This window comes from Artemia franciscana, chromosome 12, assembly GCF_032884065.1.
Source record: "Artemia franciscana chromosome 12, ASM3288406v1, whole genome shotgun sequence".
NCBI lineage: Eukaryota > Metazoa > Arthropoda > Branchiopoda > Anostraca > Artemiidae > Artemia > Artemia franciscana.
Genome location: NC_088874.1, coordinates 22,902,884 through 22,927,940, shown reverse-complemented (window position 1 = coordinate 22,927,940; position 25,057 = coordinate 22,902,884). Strand labels below are relative to the sequence as shown.

Sequence of the window (25,057 nt, the reverse complement as noted above, 5' to 3'; positions counted from 1 at the left end):
AGAAAAATGAGGTATTTTTAACTTACAAACGGGTGATCGTATCTTAATAAAATTTTATATTTAGAAGGATCTCGTGTTCCAGAGCTCTTATATCAAATTCCAACCAGATCCGGTGACACTGGGGGGTGTTGGAGGGGGACGCCGGAAATCTTGGAAAACGCTTAGAGTGGAGAGATCGGGATGAAACTTGGTGAGAAGAATAAGCACAAGTCCTGGTTTTGAGTCTGAAAAACTCTTAATATATTGCAATGATATCACTGATGAATTAGGATGTTATCTTAATATTTTTAGAGCAATAACCGGTAGATAATTTAAGAAGTAAGCAGTAAAAAATTATTTACGCCAGTATTTCTCCAACTTTTTGGGAGAAGTCCTTCAGACCAACCTGATGGAAATAAAGTAACCTCTAACATCATTTCATTTGAAGGGATATATTGACATTATCTGTTCGTAATAAGCGTTGAGGGAGGAGTAGGTCCCATATCACACAGGTAAAACTTGAACAACTTTTCGGGAGAAGTCCTTCAGATCAACCTGTAATCTCTTAAAGGTTACAGGTTGAAGGATTGTTAAACTATAACATGAAAATTTACTTTTTTATGCTGAACCTCTCCTCCTTCTTATGAAAAAATTCAAATGGAAGGCCACTGAGCGTGAGGCCATTCATTTCAGTAAAGTCAATGAACCCCCCCTCCCGCCCACCAGTTCAAGAAAATGTAAGGGATAGGAACTGTATCTATTCTTTTCAATTGAAATACAAAAAAGGTGTTTTTTTCCAAAACTTAGTGAGGAAGCGTTTTAGATTTCTTATGACGGTACAAAAAAGTGTTTTTCAAAATCTATGGGGTCACACATTTCCAAATTTTTTAAATGAACCTACAAAAAAGTATTTTTCAAAATCTACGGCAGGGGAAATTGCATCCCCCCCACACGAATAGGTACCCTTGCCATTGACAATCAAAACTTTTTATTGAAAACTTATTAGAAAGCATCAATGAGGCCCGGGAAGTAACCACAGGTGTATTCACCCATTTTATATCAGGACACTTGACTCAGAATTTTTTTTTTGTTTTCAACCTTACTACATTAAGGCAAATACACCTAATCGAGCATATCCATTCTTAAATCATTCTCGTGCTTTTAAAAATGATTACTATTTTACAGTAGAGCGAAAGTCAAAAAAGCGTAAAGAGTGAGAAGTTGACAGAGTTTGTAATTCCTTCATGTTTAAGGGAATTTGTGTTCGCTTTAAGTCTCAAATTCTTAAAGAGAAGTGACTACGTGCATCTGATACAACATAAGCTTCTACTTAAAAATCGGTTATTCTCTTTTAACAAATAGCGAGGATGATTTCGAAGGGATTTAATGACTAGGCAAGAAGACCAAGAGATTTAGTGTTTGGGTGCTGGCACAAGTGACTCGACTATTTTATTTTTCTGTCGAAGTATTAAAGAGAGCTTTGGAGAAGAATATTATCCGAGTTAAAATTACCAATTAAATATATTAGAACTTGGATTCAGGTGCGAGCTAGTTGTCTACCACTTGTAACAAATTGGAGAGATAATAATTTTCTAAATAGACTGCTAACTTTCCAAGTACATTATGTTTTGGGGAATAGATTGCGACATTTTCTTTTTAGATGCAATGGTTTGGCAAAACTAAGCTGAGGTTTGCTTAATAGCAGAAACGAGGAGCATTACTGGGGATATTTAAATCAGCGTCTCCTAGAGTGACAATAGGCAATTTTATTTTAGAAGTTTTAGAAACTCGAAAATAGGAAGTTTTTATTTATTTCTATAAGCATATTTACTATGCTTCTTTGCATCTGTTTTGTATATGGCTTTACCAGCTTTGAAATACACACACAAACACATTATATACATATACATACATATAATATATGATAAATATATATATATATATATATATATATATATATATATATATATATATATATATATATATATATATATATATATATATATATATATATATATATATGTATATATATGTATGTATATATGTATGTATGTATATACATCTATATACATATACATACATATAATATATATATATATATATATATATATATATATATATATATATATATATATATATATATATATATATATATATATATACATATATATATATATATATATATATATATATATATATATATATATATATATATATATATATATATATGTATATATATGTATGTATATATGTATGTATGTATATACATCTATATACATATACATACATATAATATATATATATATATATATATATATATATATATATATATATATATATATATATATATATATATATATATATATATATGTATATATATGTATGTATATATGTATGTATGTATATACATCTATATACATATACATACATATAATATATGATAAATATATATATATATATATATATATATATATATATATATATATATATATATATATTATATATATATATATATATATATATATATATATATATATATATATATATATATATATTCAAATGTAATTATTTTGTCCTAGGTTTTCTTTAGTTCATGAAGAAAGCAATTAAATTTTAGCATGAGCTCATCAAAACAAACAGAAATAGTCATTAAATTTTCTAAAGGGCAATTTCTTTGTGCAGAAACAACCGGAACCAAAGTTTGCCAACAGTAATAATAAATAAACAGGCAGTGGCGGAAATCTTAACATCTACGCTATTTGAGACAGAGCATCGTTTACAATTTTCATTGCATTCCTGCAATCAAACTTTTTGACTTCCTAGTGGTTTTAAATTCAGTGTTCATTTTAGAATGTTTAGATGCTTAGATATATCTCCAAGTTAGGAGAGAGTGGTATATTGTCAAAAAACTTTCTGGATTCTACTTACGCTTACTGCTCTACATACATACATTCTCAAGGTCTATATACATGACATTCTCAAGGTCAATTCCTAAATACGACTAATCAACTGAAATGATGGAGGTCCTTTAGGACAGTACCCATTCTACAAATTAGCAGTTTTCTTCGTATATTCCAATATATTTCTAACATTTTGTTTTCATTGTGGCCCCTTGACTATCTGTAAATGAAATCATACATTTGATATAACTAAAAGACAAGTAACAACAATGTGGTCCTCCTTTCGCAAACTACACGATATATACACACAACGTTGTGTTCACTCACTTATTTCAAGAACCCTTCACAGTCATTTCTAACTGCCACACTTCTTACTTACAATGTTCAATTAGATATTTTACTTGAAATACCAGAGATTGAAAGGTTAAGGTACAACTCAAATCCTGGATTTCCAGTAAACAGTGTACATATATTGAAAGGGTGGCCTTTTCAATTGAATGAAAGTTACAACAGTACAATTTAAGGAGGTAAAATCAGAATTGAGGAAGTAAAGCCTTTTTCTTTATTCACCAAAATTAGAGTTCGTTTTACGCTCTTTTCCACCTTTACTATCATTACAAATTTTGCTCCCCATTTCCCAAATATCGTAAAAGACATGGAACCCATAGTTTTCAAAGAATTAAAGGCATTTATACATGCATCTGGTTACTGATATTTTTATTATATGAAAATAAAGAATAAGAGGTACTTTTATATTTATTTGTAGGCTAGTTTATTTGTAAAACTTTTTTCTTCAATTATTGTTGTGGAGTAGGATTTATATTAATGTTATTGTTCCGAGTCAACATAGATCTACTTCAGTAAGACCCCGCTGAAAGTGGGAAGGAAGTGGGGGAGGGGGTCAAAGTTTAAAGAATTCAAATGCTGCATATTATATGTCAAACGAAAGGAAAACTTTATTTGAAGTTAAATAGGATCCTTGTCTTTGAATCACATATTTCTGTACAAAAGTCATTTATATGTCACCGTGAATGTTGACATTCGCCGGTAAAAGTCCGAAATACATTATTTTTTCTCCTTGTATTTAGTCAGCGTTGCCAGTAAACTTATTCAGTTTATTTTTTCAGTTTACACATTTCAATTAGAAGCAATAAAGAATAAGAGGCAGTTTTAATATTTATTTGTAAGCTAGTTTATTTGGAATTGTTTGTTTTTTTTTATGTCGGCCGATAACAAGGTTTTCTAGTTATTTAGGAATATGAAGTAATTGACCGCTCTTCTTTAAAATCGAATCATTTCTATTCTTTACAGAATTTAACAAATGAAAATATAGAGAAAACAGGTTTTATGAACGAAAAAAAAGAACTAAACCAAATTTTACAGAACATATAAAGAAAAGCGGGGGAAAAATAATAAACAAAACCAACATCTTAATAACTTCCAATATCACTATGTGAGTTAAAACGTTATTGAATTTAAAAGTTAATTAACTTAACGAAGTTGTAAAAAGTTATTAAGATATGAGTTTTTCTGATTGTTTTTGTTTTCCTTTTCTTTATATGTTGTGTTTAATTTAGTTTAATTCACCTTTATCCGTTGATAAAGGCTTCCGTATGTAAAGTGGAGATATTCGGGTTCCTTTGTTACTTAAAGTTTGTTGTTTTTTGTCCATTGCATTGTTTTAAAATATTATACCGGTTTTCTCTATATTTCCACTTGTTAAATTCTTTAAATAGAAAGGCAATATGGTCTAAGAAATTATTTCTATATTTTTCTGGAATATAAAGACAGACCCAGTGCGGGAATTTCCAGGTTTTACATAGTCTTTGAGCTCCCTAGCCCCTCGCCCTAGACATGCCCCACCAGCCTAGCATTTACATTAGGGTCCATCGGTAGGGAGCAGGGGAGGGCATCTACCCCTATGTTTTTGCCTAACCCGAGATTTTGAAAATATATTTGCCCAACCTCTAAATTTTCATTAACCGACACCACTGGGTATTTTGACAGCCGTCCTGGCCAAGTGGATTGGTGTGCTGGATTCAGGATCCTTTGTCTGAGAGGATGCAGGTTCGAATCCCGGTGTACCCAATTGTTCAGTTTGGGACAGGGGTCAGTGGCGTGACTCTGTAAGCTTAGCCAGAGTCGACCCAGCTCTAAATGGGTACCTAGAGAAATCTGGGGAAGGTAAACAGGAAGGGTGTGCGAAAGCACAGGATGGATGGCCCCCAACCCCCCATTGCACTTCCTGGCTGAAGGGCCAAGAAACGGAGATCAGCACCACCGGTAGGGACTGTAAAGTCTAATGCCGTATCCTTTACCTTTTTACCTTACTGGGTATTTACAGTGAAATAACAGATAAAAAGGATAAGAAGCAAAATATCAACAATTCATAAGTTAATTTGCTTTCATGATCACTGTTCTGTATTCTCAGTGTGGTGTATTCTCAATAATGCGTAAAAATTTGCACTATTGTGTGAATCTTTCTAAAATAAAAAATGTAATATAATAAACAAATAAACTATTATAAAAAATGGCTGTTTCCAAAGATGCCTACATCAAAGTTCAAGATAGAGCCATCATGGGATATGCATGTAAATAGCATAAAAGGGAAGGAAAAGAAAAATTTCCATTTGTATTTAGTTACTGAAATAAATAAAAAGAGTTGTTATGTTTTATTGCATGTTGCACCCCTTGCGCTTTCTTAGTATATATTTTTTGCAATCTCGTAGCTAAAAGTTTTGTCTGTCAAATACAATATATATTTTTTCACAAGTACACTAATTATAGAGTCTCAATAAATTAGATCTGCAAGAGATTATGTGCTGTAGGTTTTGTAACAATTTCCCATGCTTTAACATGTCATAAATTTCGCCAAAAATGCAACTATTTGTTCTACTTGTAATATTTTCTTACATGCAAGAACATCGTATGATGACTCTGTGGTTTTTTTATTCTTGCCAAAATATTTTGTCTGTATTTAATGAAAAATAATTAGATGCGACATTAGCTTCGTAACAAACTACACATTTCGCAAGCCTAGTAAAGGTATGAAAAATTAAAAATTTGGTTATTTAATAGAGAAAAGTTAAAAAGAAACACTACTAAGTTTGTTCAAGGAACTGTGAAAAAGGAACAGACAAATACATTAGTGATCATAGGCTCAAACGGATCTGAACTTTGATGTGAGGGAGGTGAGAATGCAATAGAGAAGAGATTAAATGCCGCAAAAGTTTAAGTAATGAGAAACAGGGGCGGATCTAGTGGGACCAGCATATATCCCCCCAAGATTTTTTTGGTACTCTCGTTTAATTTCTTTTGTTTTTTGCCCTTTTTTTCATTTTTTTCAATTATTGGTGCCCTTGTCACTTTACCCCCTCTCCCCAAAAAATAAATAAAAAAGATGATGGGGGAGGGGGAAACCGTGTATGAACCGTTTAGAACCTTTACTTCTTTAGGTCATAATTTTAAAACATTTGATTGACTTAGTATATTTGGAAGGATGTTCCCAAAAATAAATTTGACTATCCCGGGTAAATAGATATGGCCCCAGAATACTCAAGTAGAATAAAGCCAACAGGATGATAGCTGAATCCACCCCGGTTTAGACACTTTCTCAACATTTAAAAACATCTAAGCCAAAAAATAGTAGAAGCGAAAGGAAATAATGAGTAACAGATATCCCCGCAGACTTTATATTGTATTGGTGTTCCGCAAGTCAATCAATGTCGCAACCGGTTTATGCGTACAATAGCCTTGAAACCTTGCATTGCTAGTTAAACAACCATTTTCTTTCAATTCTTGGAGACTAGGCAACCCCCCAATACCACCTCAGCCCTGAATGATTCGTCCCTTATCATCCTTTTGAGTCTTAGGTATTTTAGATAATTTTTACAGCTTCTTTTTACCAAAAAAGATGTCAAACTTTTTGACAAGGGTAAGTAAGCAAAGTTAATTCTCGCCTTTGTATATTTAAGGTCACTTTGGATCTTTTTTTTTCTTCTCCTTCTTTATCGAGCATGCTGTCTTAAAAGAATGGTATACAATAAATTAGGCTTAGCAAACGGTATAATCTTACGGTTCAGCTTCAATTGATTTGAGTTTGGCCACATAATTTGATGGAATGTATCCTTCTTGTTTTGTAGTTTTGCTTCTGGCTAACCACCAATCTCCTTGAGTGTCATTTATTATTTCCAAGTGTTCACCTTTCTTAAAACTCAAGTCTTCATCTGTTCTTGCATCATAGTCGTAGAGTGCAACAAATATTTTTGCCCCTGAAAAAGATAATTCATTTGAGAATATTTATTAGCGCTGCTAGACATTTTTCGTGGTACTACTGCGGTTTGACATCGGTCAGCCGCAAAGGTATTAATGACCCTACTGGCAGAGCTAAGACTAGCTGCAGGTGCTACAAAGTACCAGCCACAGCCCCTTTCGCTGGTTATCTTGAGGATGACCAAGAGGTTAACCGTTTCTTGTATTGTGACACAACGTCACATCTTTGAAACTAGCATAATCTATTGTGTAGTTAAGTGCCCACAACACATCTACTTACGAAAGGATATGAAGACAATTTCAACTAAACTATTGCAGAAGGGGAGCAAAAAACTAGCAGAAGTATTATGTGTTACCTGAGCATAATTAAAATTTTCAACTTTTTTCTCTGGGTGGCCAACACGTTTTTCGTTTCAATATTTTCAGGGTTGTTCTTTGACAAAATTGATGCGTTTTGGATGTCCTTGAAAAGATTTCCGAAATTAAAGTATATATGCAATGCAGTTCTACACACTATATTCAACAGTACCCAATTTTTGTACCAATATTAATATTTCAAGATAATTTTTCAACGCTTTTTTTTTACTGAAACACGAGGAATTGAACAACAAAAGAAAAGAAAGAATCAGAAATAGTTCCAAAAAAACCTACGGGTGCTAGTGTAATCAATACATATTTCATAATTCCAACTTGACTTTAGAAAATTACTTTACAGAATTACTTTAGAAAATCGTCTTGGATGCTTCGACTTTGTTCATTTTCCTGCTTTTTAATGCCCAAAACAGAAATGAGCTGGAATTTACCTAAAAATGCACGCCAGACCAATGCCCAATAATTCTTGGATCAAACAGCATGATCAATTTTTGGATCAAATGCAATATTTATGCTGAATTCTGAAAAACAATTAAATTTTTTCTATCCCTACAGTTTTTACGTGATGTTTTTTCGAAGACTGCTTTTTTGTCTGAAACACTAAATATTCAGAACAAGGCAAAATTGAATGCACGTAATCTTTCAGCATCTGAATGACCTCTCAGAAGCTTCATTAATTTTTCACTTCACATAAATCAAAAAAGATGACGAAGAAAGGAATCTCGCATGGAAATCAATGAAATAAATACACAAAAATAGATGCCATGAGTACAAAACGAACATTGCACCAGCCATCTTATGCTATCATATATAAAAGAAATCTCGAAAGTTTTCCTCGAAATATTGATCATTAAGTGCATTATTAATCCACTTGACGAGACCAAGTCACGACAAAAAAGAGAGGCACGGAGATGAACGAAAGAAAGAAAGCGAGAGGAGAGACAGAGCAGCAAAAACACTAAAAAAGATTAAAAAGCCACAGTAGAGAATTCAAACTACAAATGCTACAATTAAACGTTGATAGGTAAAATCTAAAATAAATTAATTACCAAAATTTTATACAACGAAAAATTTTGTGTTGGACATCTGAAAATATCCAAGATCAGTTTATCCCCTCGTGGGAGAATTGATATTTTTTCAAGAATCTGTGTGTACAACAGTAATTTTAACAAATTCCTCAGCAATGTTGTTATATTCAATGTAGTTTCTATTGTTCGATATTTTTCTTCTTCTTCTTCATTCTTGTGTCGGTAAAAAGAATACTTATAGGTGCGAACTTTAAGGATAATTGGAGAATTTTCATCGGGAGACTAGAAATCAAACTAATTTCCCCATCCCTAGCCCTCTCCCGTACATGTAGGCATGATTTACATCCCCTCATCAGGATAAGAGTGAGCAAACTTTTGAGGGTAATGATTCCAAACACTGCTGCACACCACATATACTGGCAGAGTAAAATAGCAACAGAAAACACACTTGAATTCTTTTTTCCTACAAAACTAAGAGTAATTTTAAAAGAAGTCGTACCTAAATTCAAAAGTTACAAACAGAACATAAACAACCTGAAATTACTTCAGTTATTGAAGTTAGAAGAAATATAAGTTATGAGAAATATAAGTTAAGCCTTTTGGAGACACAGCATCAAACTTCAAGCGATCGAAACTAATCTAGTTGTAGAGCCAGTTTTACCAGTTTTGTGGATCACCAAAATCCTTTGGTACCAGAAAAGGCAAAACTCGAACCTGGGAAATGAGAAAATGCAAGCATTTGGCATCTACGTGAACTTGGCCTTTCTAGGCTATGAAAAAAAAAACGCTAAAAGGAGAAAAAATAGCCTTACCTGGGTTGCTAATGTCGTTTTCTGGAACTGCGGGGAGAGATGGAATATTTTTAACGTGTTCCCTATGTAATTGCGAATCAATATTGTTCGATATATGATTAGCTGGCTGTGACAACGCTGCCTCCATACTAGGAAATCTATCAACAGAAGTTGAAGCCACATCTGGTCTACCTCCAGAATTCTCGTCTCTACTGAGGCAGTTACCCATCTTTGGTGGAAGCAGATGACCTTAAATAATATTGAATGATTGTAAATAATGTTTTTAGGATGTTGTGTCAAATACAGCATAGATTTCAAATTCGGGTCAATCTTGTCACCAATCAACTAAGGCTTTAAATCATCTCGTGAAACGACCTTAATTCTCTAGCTTTTCTTTTCTGGAGCTATAATACTCCTGTCTAATAAAGAAGCTAGGCAATTATCCCTTCCATAAACAGAAAGCGATTTTGGTAAGGACTTAGTTCTGAAATCAACAAAGAAAGCGTTATGACGAAAAGGCGAAAGAGAAAAAGGCGAGAGAGAAAAGAAAGCGTTATGACGAAAATAAGGCCTTATTTGTTTGATAGTAAAACTGCACCTTTTGAAAGGAGTGAAAGGTAATTGATTTACGGATTTTCTTTAGTCCCTTTCCTAAAACTGGGAATTAAATGTGCCCACTATATTTGGTAAATTTACGACATTTCACCCTTTAGCTCATTCACTGTGTTTTTTGTCAAAATCTAATCCAATAACCAAAATACGGAAACAGAGGTCCAAAATTGCGGGAAATATATAAACTGCCCTAGGCATGGGTACTAGCCAGCGATCAGTCACTAACAGGATGATGGATGGTCCTATCGCTTCCTTTGATGGTGGAGTAGAAACATATTTTTTTTATTCCTTTTTTATTGTTTCATTTCTCTGCTCATGTCGGGTCTACCCTCCGTGCACTGTTTTCCCAGCATCCTTTCCCTTTTCTGTTATTTTGGTTCTGTTCCTTTGTTTCTTTGTTCATTTTTTTTATGTGTAGAAAGTAAATTCTTATATACGTTACACACAAAGATTAGAGCTCAGCTCTCCGCGGGGCCGTTTTTTTTTTTTTTTTTTTTTTTTTATAGCAAAATTGTATTGTATTGAGTTCAATAAATAGATTAGTTTATTTATTCAAAAGGAATTTAGAATAATTATATTTCTTCAAGAACTCCAGAATTGTGAACACTTTTTTTATTCTTAAAACTATTCTAATGTGAAATGCAGTTCATTTTACAGAAAAAAAATGTGCATGTGGAATTCCAATTGATGGTGATGCACTAATTTTCTTACAGTATTACAAATCGGCTACTAATTTGCGATGGAAGAGTCGGAAACTTCACGAGTCACAGAAACTTTTATGTATTTGCAGAAGAGTAGCCTATACCTTTATCTGTGTAAAACCAACTCAATGATCAATCTGTCATCTCAAGAGAAAACGACGTGGAATAGAATTTTTTTAAGTGTCCTGATGAGGTAACACATATCCCCATTGGCGGTTCTGGCCTCTCTTGCACCCGGGGCAAAATTTCAATTAGCCCCCCCCCCTCTCTCTCTCTCACAAAATTTACAGACCGAATTTTAACAAAAGTTTCATTCATAAGCCAACTTATTTTTAGTTTATTAATTAATTAATAATTTATTTTTTTATTATTATTCAATTTATTATTTAACTTATTTAATTATTATTACATTATTTTTTATTTGTTCTATTTTGTTAATTGATTGATATTTTTAATTATTTTTATTTATTAACTCTGCTCTCTACTTTATTTTAATAAAAATACATTTATTAAAACCATTATCTTAATAAACCTTTATAGCCTAACCGTTAGATTAGCCTATATATTTGAAATTTTGCACCCCTAAAATTTCTGCACATGGAGATAGTGGCTCTATCCCTCCCCTAAAACCACCTCTCTTAATTTCCTAGTTTAAAACAATGTTTCTAAAGAAGTTTTTTCGATTTCTTATCATTGTTACTATTACAACTATAATATATGCATTAATTTAAAAAACTTTTTACACAAAACAAGTTTTTCGAGGAAAAGTAAAGAGCTATATTAAACCAAAATGAGCAGAAATAAGTCAAACGATCTTTGAAGCGTACAACTACCCCAATTCACCATCAATAAATAAATGAAACCCAAAAAGAACAAAAATTACAATAAATAACCAAGTCAAACTTAAAACGAGCAGAAGTCAACATGAGTAGGGCTGACAGCCTCCTGCCTTCTCAAGATCAGACCATAATTTGCACTTTCGTGAAAAAAAAGAAATAACATATGACCGTGGATTGTCAGTTTAGTATACATATACTGATATTTATTCCTTATGGTTTTAATAGTTTTATGTTTTAATTATAAAAAGTGAAAACATTTAAAATGTAATATTGTTTCTTCTTTCTAGTTTCTAGTGCTTTTCTTTAGTAATAAGAAAACACACCACAGCAAAGTGCCAATTTTTACTGCACACTTTTGGCCCCAATAAAGTCAATGTACTATCATATGAAAATTATGTCCCATTCGCAATGAAAATTTACTATAACTAGTGTTACTTTAAGCCAATCAAAATTGTCCGTAGAATTTTTCAGCCAACAAATCAGAAAACCCTGTGAAAAATCTGATTGGCTTAAATTAATGCTAGCTAAATCTCAGTACCAGTAAAATCTCATTGTGACTGGGATTTTAGGTGATTGCCAATATGTTCAAAGAGTTTGACAATTTGCCATAAAATAAATTGATTAGTGTTTTTTTTTTTTTTTTGCCATATATTTTTCTGTCTTAACCAAGACTGTCATAGGACAAAGTGCCATCGGTTCTTTCTGCCACGGTTAAACTGTTATTGTTTTCTTTCGTCATGGGATAAACATTCATTGTTTTTTCTTTTCATAAGACAATTGCCATTGTTTTTTCCTGTCGTCGCGCGAATTGTAACGCCTCAATAGTAACCAAAACTAAAAAAAAACTGATAGCAATAGATATATCAAAAGAATCGGTTTATCATGTTCATTCCGAGTATATACAGATCATTGCGTTTAGTGTTACCCATCAAAACTTACAAGCCTGAGAAAATATGCCTGATTTTCGAAAAAGGAGAGAACTTCCCTTAAAAGTCAAAGAAGTCAAAATCCACCGTCGGATTCAGCGTATCCGAGAACCCTATTGTAGATGCTTCAAGCTCCCATCTGCAAAAATATGGAATTTTGTATATTTTGCTAGAAAAAAATTCACAGATGCTTGTTTATTTGCTTGTTTTTGTTTGTTTGTTTGTTTTTCCCAGGGGTGATCACACCAAACCAATAATCCTAGAAAATCTATAAAGGACTCATTCGAATAGAAATTAAAAATTCTAATGCTCGTTTTTAAGAACCAAAAAGTGACATAAGCATATCCATTATCTGTTTTCTTTATTAAAGTTTTATAGCAAAGAAAAACAGTTTCATGTATTTATGATTTCATCTCTTATAAACACTATTTTATTAGCTTTTTTGTGTGGCCATTGAAGCTTTTAGTGCCTCTAACTGATATTAAACAATCAAGAATCAGTGAACGTTCCAGAGACTATTTCACACAGGGGGGGGGGGTAAATTTTCCAAAATTAATATGCAAAGTTTGTTTTATTTTTTCATGTAGAGTGAGCCAAATTCTAACCTGCATTAGTTGAACAAGTGCTAAAGGCTCATATGGCACTTGTGACGAGGCCGGACGAGTCAAAAGCCAAGAGCTCATATTGTATGAGCTCTAGCAAAATTTAAGAATTAAAAGATTGATTTAAAAGGAAAATCAGAGGCTTAATGCCGGTCGGAGTTTTAAATAAGAGCTCTGAGTCACGAGGTCCTTCTAAATATCAAAATTCATTAAGATCCGATCACCCACTCGTAAGTTATAAATACCTAATTTTTTCTAGTTTTTCCTCTTCCTTCAATCCCCCAGATGGTCTAATCGGGGAAAACGACTTTATTAAATCAATTTGTGCAGCTCCCTGACACGCCTACCAATTTTCATTGTCCCAGCATATCCAGAAGCACCAAACTCGCCAAAACACTGAACCCCACCCCCTAACTCCCCCAAAGAGACCGGATCCAGTACAGTTACGTCAATCACGTATCTACGACATTTGCTTATCCTACCCACCAAGTTGCATCCTGATTTCTCCACTCTAAGCGTTTTCCAAGATTTCTGGTTCCCCCTCCAACTCCCCCAATGTCAACAGATCTGGTCGAAATTTGAAATAAGAGCTCTGAGACATGAGTTCCTTCTAAATATCAAATTTCATTAAGATCCGGTCACCCGTTGTTAAGTTAAAATTACCTCAATTTTTCCAAATCAACCCCCCAAACTCCTCCAACGAGAACAGATCCGTTCCAATTATGTCAATCACGTATCTACAACTTTTGTGCTTATTCTTCCCCTCAAGTTTCATCCCGATTTCTCCACTCTAAGCAATTTCCAAGATTTCTGTTTCCCCCTCCAACCCCTTATGTCCCCGGATCCGATTCGAATCGAAATGGAGCATCTGAGACATAAGATCCTTCTATATATCAGGTTTCGTTAAGATCCGATCACCCATTCGTAAGATAAAGGTACCTTAATTTTCACGTTTTCCAAAAGTTCCGGTTTCCCCCTCCAACTCCCCCCAATGTCACCGGATCTGGTCGGAATTTAAAATAAGAGCTCTAAAGCACATGATCCTTCTAAATATCAATTTTCATTAAGATTTAATCAACCGTTCGTAAGTTAAAATACCTCATTTTTTCCTAATTTTTCCGAATTAACCGTTTTTCATATGCGGAACAATTTGTGTTCGCTTTAGTTTTAATGTCGCTCCTTACCTTCAGTTAGAAAAAAATTTATTTAATCTTAGACGAAATCAAATTTGTTCGCTTTAATTAAACCTGGTTTTATACCAGCAGTGCTCATAGCCCTCTTGAGCTGGCAAGAGCTATAGCCGCCTTCTCATTTTAGAAGGGATCCCGGTTCTGATTGCCATTGAATGAAACAACATCTTTTCGTCTTTTAGTTTATTACCGGTTCTTTTGTTAGTTTCTTCGTTACTTTAGAAATAAATTTGGGCTATATATTTGCACATTAGCAGGGTGGGGGAGCAGTAAAGTATACCGGGTCTGCATGCAAAATATATTAGGTACCATTATCCTGCTTATTATGAAGTAAGACTTCAAACTGTCCAAATACTTTACCCCTCCCCTTATATGTAAATATATAGCCTAAATTATGTATTTCCCATCTATACTATCACTTGTCTTTGTCTTGTCTTACGTTAAGCTGAAAGAAACTAACAAAGAAACCAGTTTGTTCTCGAGTTTTGCACAGCGTAAACTTGAGTGAGTGGCGCATAATACACTTACCGTATAATACACCAAGTGCCAAAATTCCTTTCCCCTACGTGAAAAAAAAGCTCAAATAAAATTCTCGAATTTGGAAACCTTATTTTCCACGGGGAGATATTTTCCATGGGATATATTCCACGGGGAGAGGGGGTATTTTCCGAGAGATTTTATGGGGTGATTTAACTGGGAGGTATTGTCTGGAGGGTATTTTCCACAAGGGTATTTTACGGGGGGGTGGTATTTTCCTCGGGGTGTATTTTTAGAGGGAGGTGGTACTTTCCAGGGCAGTTATTTTCCGAAGGGTATTTCTGGGAGGTATTTGGATGTTATGTAATAGGGAATATCTTCATTAAGATATTTCAAGATGTTTCCAAGACATTTTTCTTCAAGAAGTTTTTCAAGACATTTCAGGACATTCCAAGACGTTTTTAATACATTTTTTCCAAGAAGTTTTTCAAGAAGTTTCAAGACATTTTGTAAGAGATTTTTCTTAAGGACGTTTTTCAAGATGTTTCAAGACATTTTACAAGACGTTTCCAGACATTTCCAGACGTTTCTTGGTATATTTTTCTTCAAAATGTTTTTTTTCAAAACATTTGAAGACGTTTTTAAGATATGTTTCTTCAAGACGTTTTTCAAGAAATTTCATGACGTTTTTTAAGACGTTTTCAAGATTTCTTTAGTTGTTATATAATAGGGGAGTGTTTACTTATGTGAGGGATGACGCAATTATGTGAGGATCTCGCGTAACATGCAGACTTCAGGCGGCTCGTGGGGGATCCCCGCTTGCAGCTGAGCACAGTACACACGTGGGTGCTACGTACTGACGGCGCACATGTGGGTGATACGTAATGACGGGGCACACGTGACTGTTAAGTAATGACGATGATGACACGGGTGTTATATAATGGCGGCCCAAACATTAGATGTTTCTCAATGACGGCATACACATGGAATGTTACGTAATGGTAGCACACACGTGGATGTTACGTAATGACGGTGGACATAAGGGTGTTACATAAAACTTTAATAGATTTTTTTTCTTCAGAATTTCATTTTTCTTGCAAGACATTTTTTTTCTTTAAGGTATTTTTTTCCGAGATTTCATTTTCTTTCACGATGTTTTTTCTCAGGGGACCTTTATATTCCAAAGATTTTTGTCCACATTAAGATTCGAAAGGGATTTCCCTCAACGGAATGGAGCGCTGGACAGCTTGACTAAGAAAGCTTTTCTGATTAGTCTATTCGGGGAATAATTTCTATGTGATAACCTATTCCACGCACGGAGAATTCCCTGTCCCGCGTTCTAGAATGAATCGTATGTTTCCATCCCTTTCCACATGAAAACGCGCAAGCATCCCAATGATATTGATTTTTGATCTATTAGACGCACCAGCCTGCTACATTTTATTAATTTCAACCAGGATATTAGCAAAATAGCATTTTGAATGAACCGTAAGTATTACAGTTTATATGCCAGAGGCCTCATTAATTAAATTAGTAGTAATAATACAAATGTCAACTCCACAATTCGTTAGAGGTATATTTAAGCCATATTAAGATATATTTCTGAGAGGTTTTAATGAAAATGCACCGTTTCTATTGCTCTATTAGACGCAAACAAAGAATAAAGAGACACATTCTTGCATTTGGCTATTTCTGAGTGGTTTTTATAAAAATGCCACGTTTCTTCGAGCCAAGGCTATGTACATTCACACCATCGCGGCAATACTTGGCTTGCCCACCCTAGCAAGTAATTCCAAAGGAGGGGGTTGTTATTAAAGGTAAATTTAAGCCATAATAAGAGAAATGTCTTGGAGTTCTTGATGAAAATGTTTGCATTCGGTTATTTTTGAAGGGCTTTAATGAAAATGCCACGTTTCTTTGAACCAGGACTATGTATATTCACGCCACCGAGGCATTATGCGGCTAGCCTACCCTAGCAAGCAATTCCAGAGGCGGAGGGTTGCTATTAGAGGTAAGTTTAAGCCACATTAAAAGATAAATCTGGGAGGTCTTAATGAAAATGCTTCGTTTCTTTTACCTCGGTGTTATAGTTCAGTCCCTTTTCGCCAAAAAAATTATTTTAACACTCCCTACCTAAACTTTATGCTGTGAAGCACTAGTCAAAGGCAATTCACGTCACCGTTGCAAACTATGGCTGACAAACGGCATCCTCTGGTACCCTTAATCATTCCAAAGGCATTCTTAGATATTTTCAAGATACAAAATATGCTTTAAATCCATCTATTCGTGTTTTACCGATCCACCCCCAACGTGTTACCTTCCATGACAATTCACGTCATCGTGACAAACTATGGATGGCACAAGGTCCCCTGTGGCACCCCTTATCATTCCAAGACATTTTTTATGTATTTTCCTGTGAAAATATGTTTGGTTCATTGGATCGTGTTTTTGCAAGCCATCCTACGTGATACAGCATGTCAATTCACACCACCATGCCAAACTATTCCTGGCCCTCTGGCACCCCTCATGATTCCCAAGACTTTTTTCAGGTATTTTTCTGGTAAAAATACGCTTTAAATCTATTTTTCGCAAGACATCCTAGGCGTGATACACCATGTCAATTTATATCACCGCGCCACACTTTTATTGGCCCTTTGGCACCCTTTATCATTTAAAAGGCATTTTCCGGGTATTTTTTTGTTAAAAATCATGCTTTGTATCCTCTGGTTCTTGTTGTCGTAAGCCATCCTAAATGCGATACAACATGTCAAGTCATCCCACTGTGCCACCCTATTGGCACCCCTCATCATTCCTAAGGCATTCTCCAGGTATTTTCTTGTTAATAAATCAAGTTTTAAATCCATTGGTTCATATTTTCGCAAGCCAACCGTCAGTAACACAGCATGAAAATTTACGCCACCGTGACACACTATGGCTGACCCGTGAGATCCCTATGATACAAATTATCATTCCTTAGACATTTTCCTGGTGTTTCCTTGTTAAAATTATGCTTTAAATCTATTCGTTCATGTTTTGCACGCCTACCTAAGCGTGATATACCATGTCAGCTCACACGAACATGGCAGTAAGTGGCTGCCCTGACATTCTCAGACAGTTTCTTGATAAGAAATTAAAATCCGTTGCTTTGAATTTTTAAAAGCCAATCTTATTATCACCACCCCAGGTATTTTCAGATATTTTTTAAAAAACTACGTCCAATTCCGCTTCCCCCACTTCAGACCCTGACTACAGCGATTCGGGTAACAATTCAACATGCCCCACTTCTAGTCCGCACTTACATCAATCCCGAATCCGATTCTGCTGGCTCTGACCCCGTTCCGCTCCCACCGATTCTGGTTCCGTCAGTTCCGGTAACGCCGCTTCTGTCCCCAATTCAACGACTTCGATTCCGCCAATTCCGCTTCAAGGCTATTACCTATCTCTTTACTGATATTATCTTACATCTTTCACTGTGTTATCGAAATTTCTCCCGATATTAAGACAATCATGTATTGCATTTAGAAACCTAAAGGGGTATTATCAAAACCATGCAAGTTATTAACAAAATCAAACATGGTATTGTATTTTACCTGGTTAAATTTTACCTGGTATTAACAAAATATTTAGAAACCCGAAGTGGTATTATCAAAATCGTGCAAGTTATTAACAAAATCATGCATGGTATTGTCAAAATCTTACCTGGCATTAACAAAATATTTTATGGTACTATCAAAACGTATCTGATATTATCAAAATCTAAAATGGTGTCATCAAAATTATGTCCGCTACCACCCAAATTTAAAATAGTAATATGAAATCGTGCCTGCTACAATCAAGATTAACAAAATCTTGCCAAGTATTACCAAACTCTTGTATGATATTATCATATCTTGTCTGATATTGTGAAACATCTCGCACTACATTCTCAAAATCTCGACTAATATAATAATATTGTCATAATCTCACGAGTTATTACTGAGATATCTTCAGCAACAATAAAAACGTGACTGCTATTACGAAAATCTAATGTGATGCTATAAAAATCATGTTACCTATTAAAAAAACTTAGTGCTGTCAAAATCATGTGTACCATTATGAATATTATTAATAGTTTGTAAAATATCATCAAAACATTACACGATATTATCAGTCTTGAATGATATTACCAAATCATGTTTAAATATTACAGAAAACTGTGATGCATTATCAAAAACTTGTGAGATATTATGAGAATACTTTCAGGCAATACCTAAATCTTGCAAGTTATTATAAAAATCTAGAAGGGTTTTAGCAAAATCGTGTCTGTTACTATCAAAACATTATCAGGCATTACTAAAATCTTGGCTGATATTATCAATCATCTTGCACTTGCACTGCATTATCAAAACCTGAAGTTTTATTATCAAAATCATGTAAGTTATTAAAAAAAAATCTTGCACAGTATTGCCCGGCATTAATGAAATAATTTCTGGTACCATAATTACGACTCTAATATTGTCAAAATCTAAAATGGTGACATCAAAATCCCATCTGCTATTACCAAATCTAACATAGTACAATAAGATCGTATCTCCTATCATCAAGATTAATAAAATATTGCAAAGCATTACCAAAATGAAGCGTGGTACCATAAACATCCTGTCTGATATTATCTAACATCTTGCACTAGATTATCAAAATCCCAACAAATATAATGAATAATCCCTATGGTATTATCAAAACCATGCAAGATATTGTCAAAATATTGCACGTTATTGACAAAATCTTACATGGTATTATCAAAATATTAAATGACATTAATAAAATATTTGCAGCTACAATCAAAACGAGTCTGCCATTACCAAACTCTAATACGGTCCTATCAAAATTATGTTGGTTATTAACAAAGTTTAACATAGTGGTATGAACAACATGTCTGCTATAATCAAAATCGTCAAATCTTGTCAAACATTATAAAAACCTTACATGATGTTATCAAAGTCTTGCATGATATTACCAAATCATGTTTAAATATTATAAAATCCTGTATTGCATTTTCAAAGTCTTGTGAGACATTATGACGATCCTTTCCGGTAATGCCCTAAATCTTGCAAGTTATTTTCAAAACCTAACATAATGCTAGCAATCCGGTGTCTGGTACTATCAAAGCATTATCATGCATTACCAGAATCTTGTGTGATATTATCAAAATTATGCCTGAAATTATTAAATATCTTTTCCTGCATTATCAATATTCCATATGGTATAATGAGAATTATCTATGATATTATGAAAACTTTTCATAGTATCATCAAAATCTTGCAAGTTATTAACAAAATCATGCATAATATTATGAAAATCTACCTGATATTAATAAAAATATTTTTCTAGTAATATCAAAATGTGTCTGATATTGTCAAATCTGACACTATGTTATCTAAATCGTGTCAGTTAATATCAAGATTATCCAAATCTTGCCAAGTATTACCAAATTATTGGATGGTACTGTCAAGATTATCAAAATCTTGTCAAATATTATCAGAACCTTACATGATATTATCAAAGTCTTGCGTGATATTACTAAATCATCATTAAATTTTAAATAATCTTATCCTGCATTTTAGAAGTCTTGTAAGATATTATGACAATCCATTCTGGTATTACCGAAATCTTGTCCGTTATTATCAATGTCTAGAATGATTCTAGAAAAACAGTATCTGGTACTATCAAAACATTATCAAGCATCACCGACATCTTGTGTGAAATTATCAGAATCACGCCTTAAATTATCAACTATCTTGTGCTACATTATCAAAATCCCATGTGGTACAGTGATAACCATCTATGATTCTATTAAAACTTTACATAGTATTATTAAAATCTTGCAAGTTATTAACAAAATCATGCATGTTATTATGAAAATTCTACCTCATATTAACATAATTATTTTTCTGGCAATATCAAAACGTGTCTGATACCGTCAGATCTGACATGATGTTATCTAAATGGTATCTGCTATAAGCAAATTTAACATAATGCAATCAAATCTTACCTGTCATTATCAAGATTATCAAAATCTTGCCAAGTATTACAAAACTCTTGTATAACACTATCAAAATCTTGTCTTATATTACGAGATATCTCCCGCTACATTATCAACATCTCGACTTGTCTATTGAGAATCCTTTATGACAATGTCAAAACCATACATGGTATTATCAAATCATGCAACTTATTAGCAAAATCTTGCAAGGTATTATCATTTAATCTCGCAAGTTATGAACTCAATATTTTCAGCTATAATCAAAACGTGTCTGCTAATACCAAAATTTAATATGGTGCTTTGAAACTCATATTACCTATACGATATCCTGTTAAATATTAAAAAATCTTGTCTTGCATTATCAAAGTAATGTGAGATATCATGAGAATCCTTTCTAGAATTACCTAAATCTTGCAAGTTATAATCAAAATTAGAATTGTTTCAGCAAAATTATATCTGCTAATATCAATTTATTATCGAGTATTACCAAAATATTGTATGGTGTTGTCTAATTTAATCAAACATCTTGCACTACATTATCAAAGTATTGTCTGATATAATGAGAATCCTCTATTGCATTATCAAAACCTTTCGCGGTACTATCAAATCATAAAAACTATTAACAAAATGTTGAGAAAATTCAACGCCCAAAAAATTGTAGAGTTATAAATGACACCAAAACTGTTTTTTTTTTTACTTGGGTTACATTTTGTCAACTGATTTTGAGTTAGGTTAGTTTGGGCTTAGTAAGCGTGCACGCGCGCGCTAACTAAGCTAAAAGTCGAAATATTTTATAATTGATAAGATATACACTACAGTCTGCAATAGAGTCTACACTACATGATTCGGAATCTGACAAGGATTTTAAAAAGTGTATCGGAAAATCTTAGGTCCGGTACACGATGCCTTGGCGAGCAATTGAAATCTTGACAAAGTAGAAAAGGTTTAAAGAGGTCGAGAAACACTGCCTTACTCATCAGAATCTACTCAGATCAGAAACAAAAGAAGAACAGAAGAAGAAGAAACCAAGGAAGAACATTGTTTGATAAAAAAAGGATTTTTTTCAGAACTGAAATGGCATATCTACCACACAAGGAATCCCTTCAATCAAGCACTTTATCTTAAAATCTTTTCAATGCAGAAATGGTTGATGTGAGTGTAAAACACGGTTACTATGAACTATTCTACCCACAACAACCTATCTCTAAAAACATCTATTTTCAAATTTATTCCAATGAAAATTATTTCGTGGATTTTTCTTCCACATTTATAGATTTACATGTGGTAGTCATGAAATCTGACAATGAAATGCCAAGTCTTACTGATGGAATATCCTATGAGTGTATTGAATAACTTATTTTGGCAAATCAGTGTCTACATAATTGGAATATTCGCGAGCACTAGATTCAATCTCTTAAATTATACAAGCGATTTATACAGTTCATGTTGATGACACCAAAGTCATATATGGAATTGAGGAGTTCAGCCAATGGATATGAATATAAGACAGACACTGAAACAACAAATGCACTTAGAGAGGCGACAACGAAGTGAATTACATTTAGTTGGGAAAATAAATCATGATATATCTAATATACCCCAATGGCTACCACTGAACGTTAAGGTGGACATAAAATTAACGCTTGCTCCATCCAATTTCATGTTGCGAAAGGTATTTGCTACAGCACCCGCTGCAACAGTTTCTCTCATCTCGGAAATACTTCATGCACAGATTATAATACATGTGCAATCATTATGTATAGCAAGAGAGTTCTGTTGTTTTGGCAGTGGTAAAGCCGAGAGCTAGTGGAAATAACATGAAACTACTTGTTCCTCATACTATCACCAATCAACCACATATTACCATGTGTTCACGCACCTTCACTGACTGTTCATTTACGAATGGTGAAATTCCTTCAAAACTGGCACTGGCATTTGTACAAGTGCTATTGCTATAGGATCGCGGACAAGTTCCCCACACGAATTAGAAATGTTTAGACTTCCCTCTCTTTTGTGTAAAGTAAATAGAATCCCACTCTACAATTTATCCTCTGATAAATCCTATATGAGTTGACACTGCAGTGTCCCTATCAAGATTCAGATTTATTTAAAAATGGTGTAACTCATACAATGTTTGCAAGGACTCATGATATCATTGCATTGGACTTGTTGGGCACTCAAGATGTGAGTATTGTACGAACGGGGAAAAATTGCGAAAGGAAAGAGCCTTTCCAGACGATCAAAAATTAAATGGATTAATCTATTCCCAATTCTAGAATGTTGGAAATGAATATTTACGGATCGTTTAAAATACATTCAAGCTCATCAACCAGAGGACATTTTGCCGGCTGATATGTCTAATTGGAAGCAAAACTCTCTGAAGTTATACTAAAAACCAGCACTTTTAGAGTGCAGTTTTGCCGAGCCATTAGCTGAGAGTATTGCATTAATCTCATTAGATCAATTTGAAACTTACTGGGAAATCACTCCCGACACAGTTATCATTTTAATAGCAGTCTATCGAACGTAAAGTCGGGTCTTTGGCCATGCATATTTCAAACAGCGAAGAATATAGAATTGTTTGATCCTCTTTGCCTACCAAACGCACTCCGTACATCAACAACTTTAATGAAATCAGAGGGGAAACTATTATTTAAAACCAGAGGAGGGCGTAGGATATGGCGACTAAATGCTGTAGTTTTCTAGCACTATTATATTTCATTTTCCGATGTCGTGGCTATACTTACAATGAATTTTTCAACATTTACGTAGACAACCCTCACCTGAATGACTTTCTAGTGGAAAATACACTTTCATACCTGTATAATATTAATTTCAGTGTTATACAAATAAAGTTTACTAAAAATGTTTGTAAATTTGTATATTATTGAAAATCTTTTCTTCTCCTAAGTAAAGTCAACTGTTGAGAACAACTAATGACGGCAAATCTGCTAAATTCACTATATATTGATCTTGACGTGCAAAGTCATGGTCTCACTTTCTACAGTACATTGTAACTTAAATTGTTATTGTATCTCTTTGTGAAGCCAATTAAACTTTTTCATCCATATTTTAAAATTCACGTGTCTCATTTTGCTTATTCAAATAAATATCACATACACATACATTGTCTTGTTATCACATACACTGCAGTGACGCAGAAAGCAGATTCTCTTTTTATTCCAACAGTTGAAGCGTAGACCTGATTCTTTCTTCTAAAACAATTTAAAACCACGACGATACCAGTTTCTTAGAAATAAACTAAAATCTCGTTTAGGGTTCTTTCCAGTCATACAGGGATATGCATTCTCCCATTGATCACATTTATCAAAGTGATAATTGGAGCATAGGAATCCTCTAGTATGAGTCAAAAAGCTCATCAAGACACGAATTACAGTCTTGAATTTGTGCTGCATATCCTCTATGCAATTTAAACGGATTGTATAATCTGCATTTGTCATCACACTCGTCAACAATTGTACAATTCTCACATGATGACCAGCTGCACAGGGTAAAAAACATAGTAGACGTGTATAGAACTATGTATAGAACTATATACATGTAGACATGTAGAATCTTTCACCACCAAAACGAAACTGACTTACGATCGATAAAGAGGGTTCTTTTCTACAGAGAGAGAGAGAGAGAGTAATCGAGTGAAATTACAATTGAAATCAAATGAACCTATTTGAACAAGATCTTCTAAATTGTCGATTTATTTATTTATTGCTCTTACGTAAAAATCCTTTGAATAGTCTTAAATCATCCCATCACTGAATTTCTAAGGTAGTATTCAAAAGCAAATCCACAATAGCATTTGTTTTGTTTCGATTAGTATGTCAATAAATTGAGTAAATGCATGTGCCACACTCATAAGCATCATACAGTAATTCAAAGCTGTAGATTCATCTTTCATAATATCATTAAGCGTTAATAATATTATGCAGGCTAACAAACAAATGCAAAGATTCTTTCCACTTTGAGAATATTCCCTCTAGAGAGAAGAAGGGTAGCCTATTAAAAATATTTAACAAGAAAGACTGATTCAACTCTTTGTCCTTAATATATATTTCACTATTGTATCTTTAATATTTCACTATTGCATTTAAAGCAGCTTGAAATCTATTTATACGCATTATATTAAGTTTTGCTGCAAAACATAACTGTTCCATCAATTTGAATTCTCCATGATATATCACATATCTTGCATACATCTCATCCCATTCAAGGCATAGTGAAGATTCTCTTGTAATTCTACTGCTACGTTTGGTACTTTTGTCTTTGCATCATTGCTGCTACCAGCTCCACTATCAACCTCTAATTTTGTAAACAAACCACTCATTTTT

The 25,057-nt window shown here is 33.6% G+C and overlaps 2 protein-coding genes across 3 annotated transcripts in view; one reads left to right on the top strand and one right to left on the bottom strand.

Annotated features, from left to right (window-relative positions):
- The window catches only part of LOC136033871 (spermine oxidase-like), a 445,682-nt gene that overhangs the window by 143,780 nt on the left and 276,845 nt on the right, over positions 1-25,057 (top strand). The gene's annotated exons all lie outside the window — the stretch shown is intronic.
- Positions 1-25,057, bottom strand: part of LOC136033868 (tyrosine-protein kinase Src42A-like) — a 75,018-nt gene that overhangs the window by 29,630 nt on the left and 20,331 nt on the right. For both annotated transcript variants that reach the window (XM_065714838.1, XM_065714837.1), the window contains exons 2-3: positions 9,364-9,591; positions 6,955-7,150 (exon numbers count right to left, since the gene is read on the bottom strand). In XM_065714838.1, the coding sequence (XP_065570910.1) occupies positions 6,955-7,150; positions 9,364-9,571 (404 nt within the window). In that variant the 5' untranslated portion in view covers positions 9,572-9,591. The remainder of the gene's footprint in view (positions 1-6,954; positions 7,151-9,363; positions 9,592-25,057) is intronic.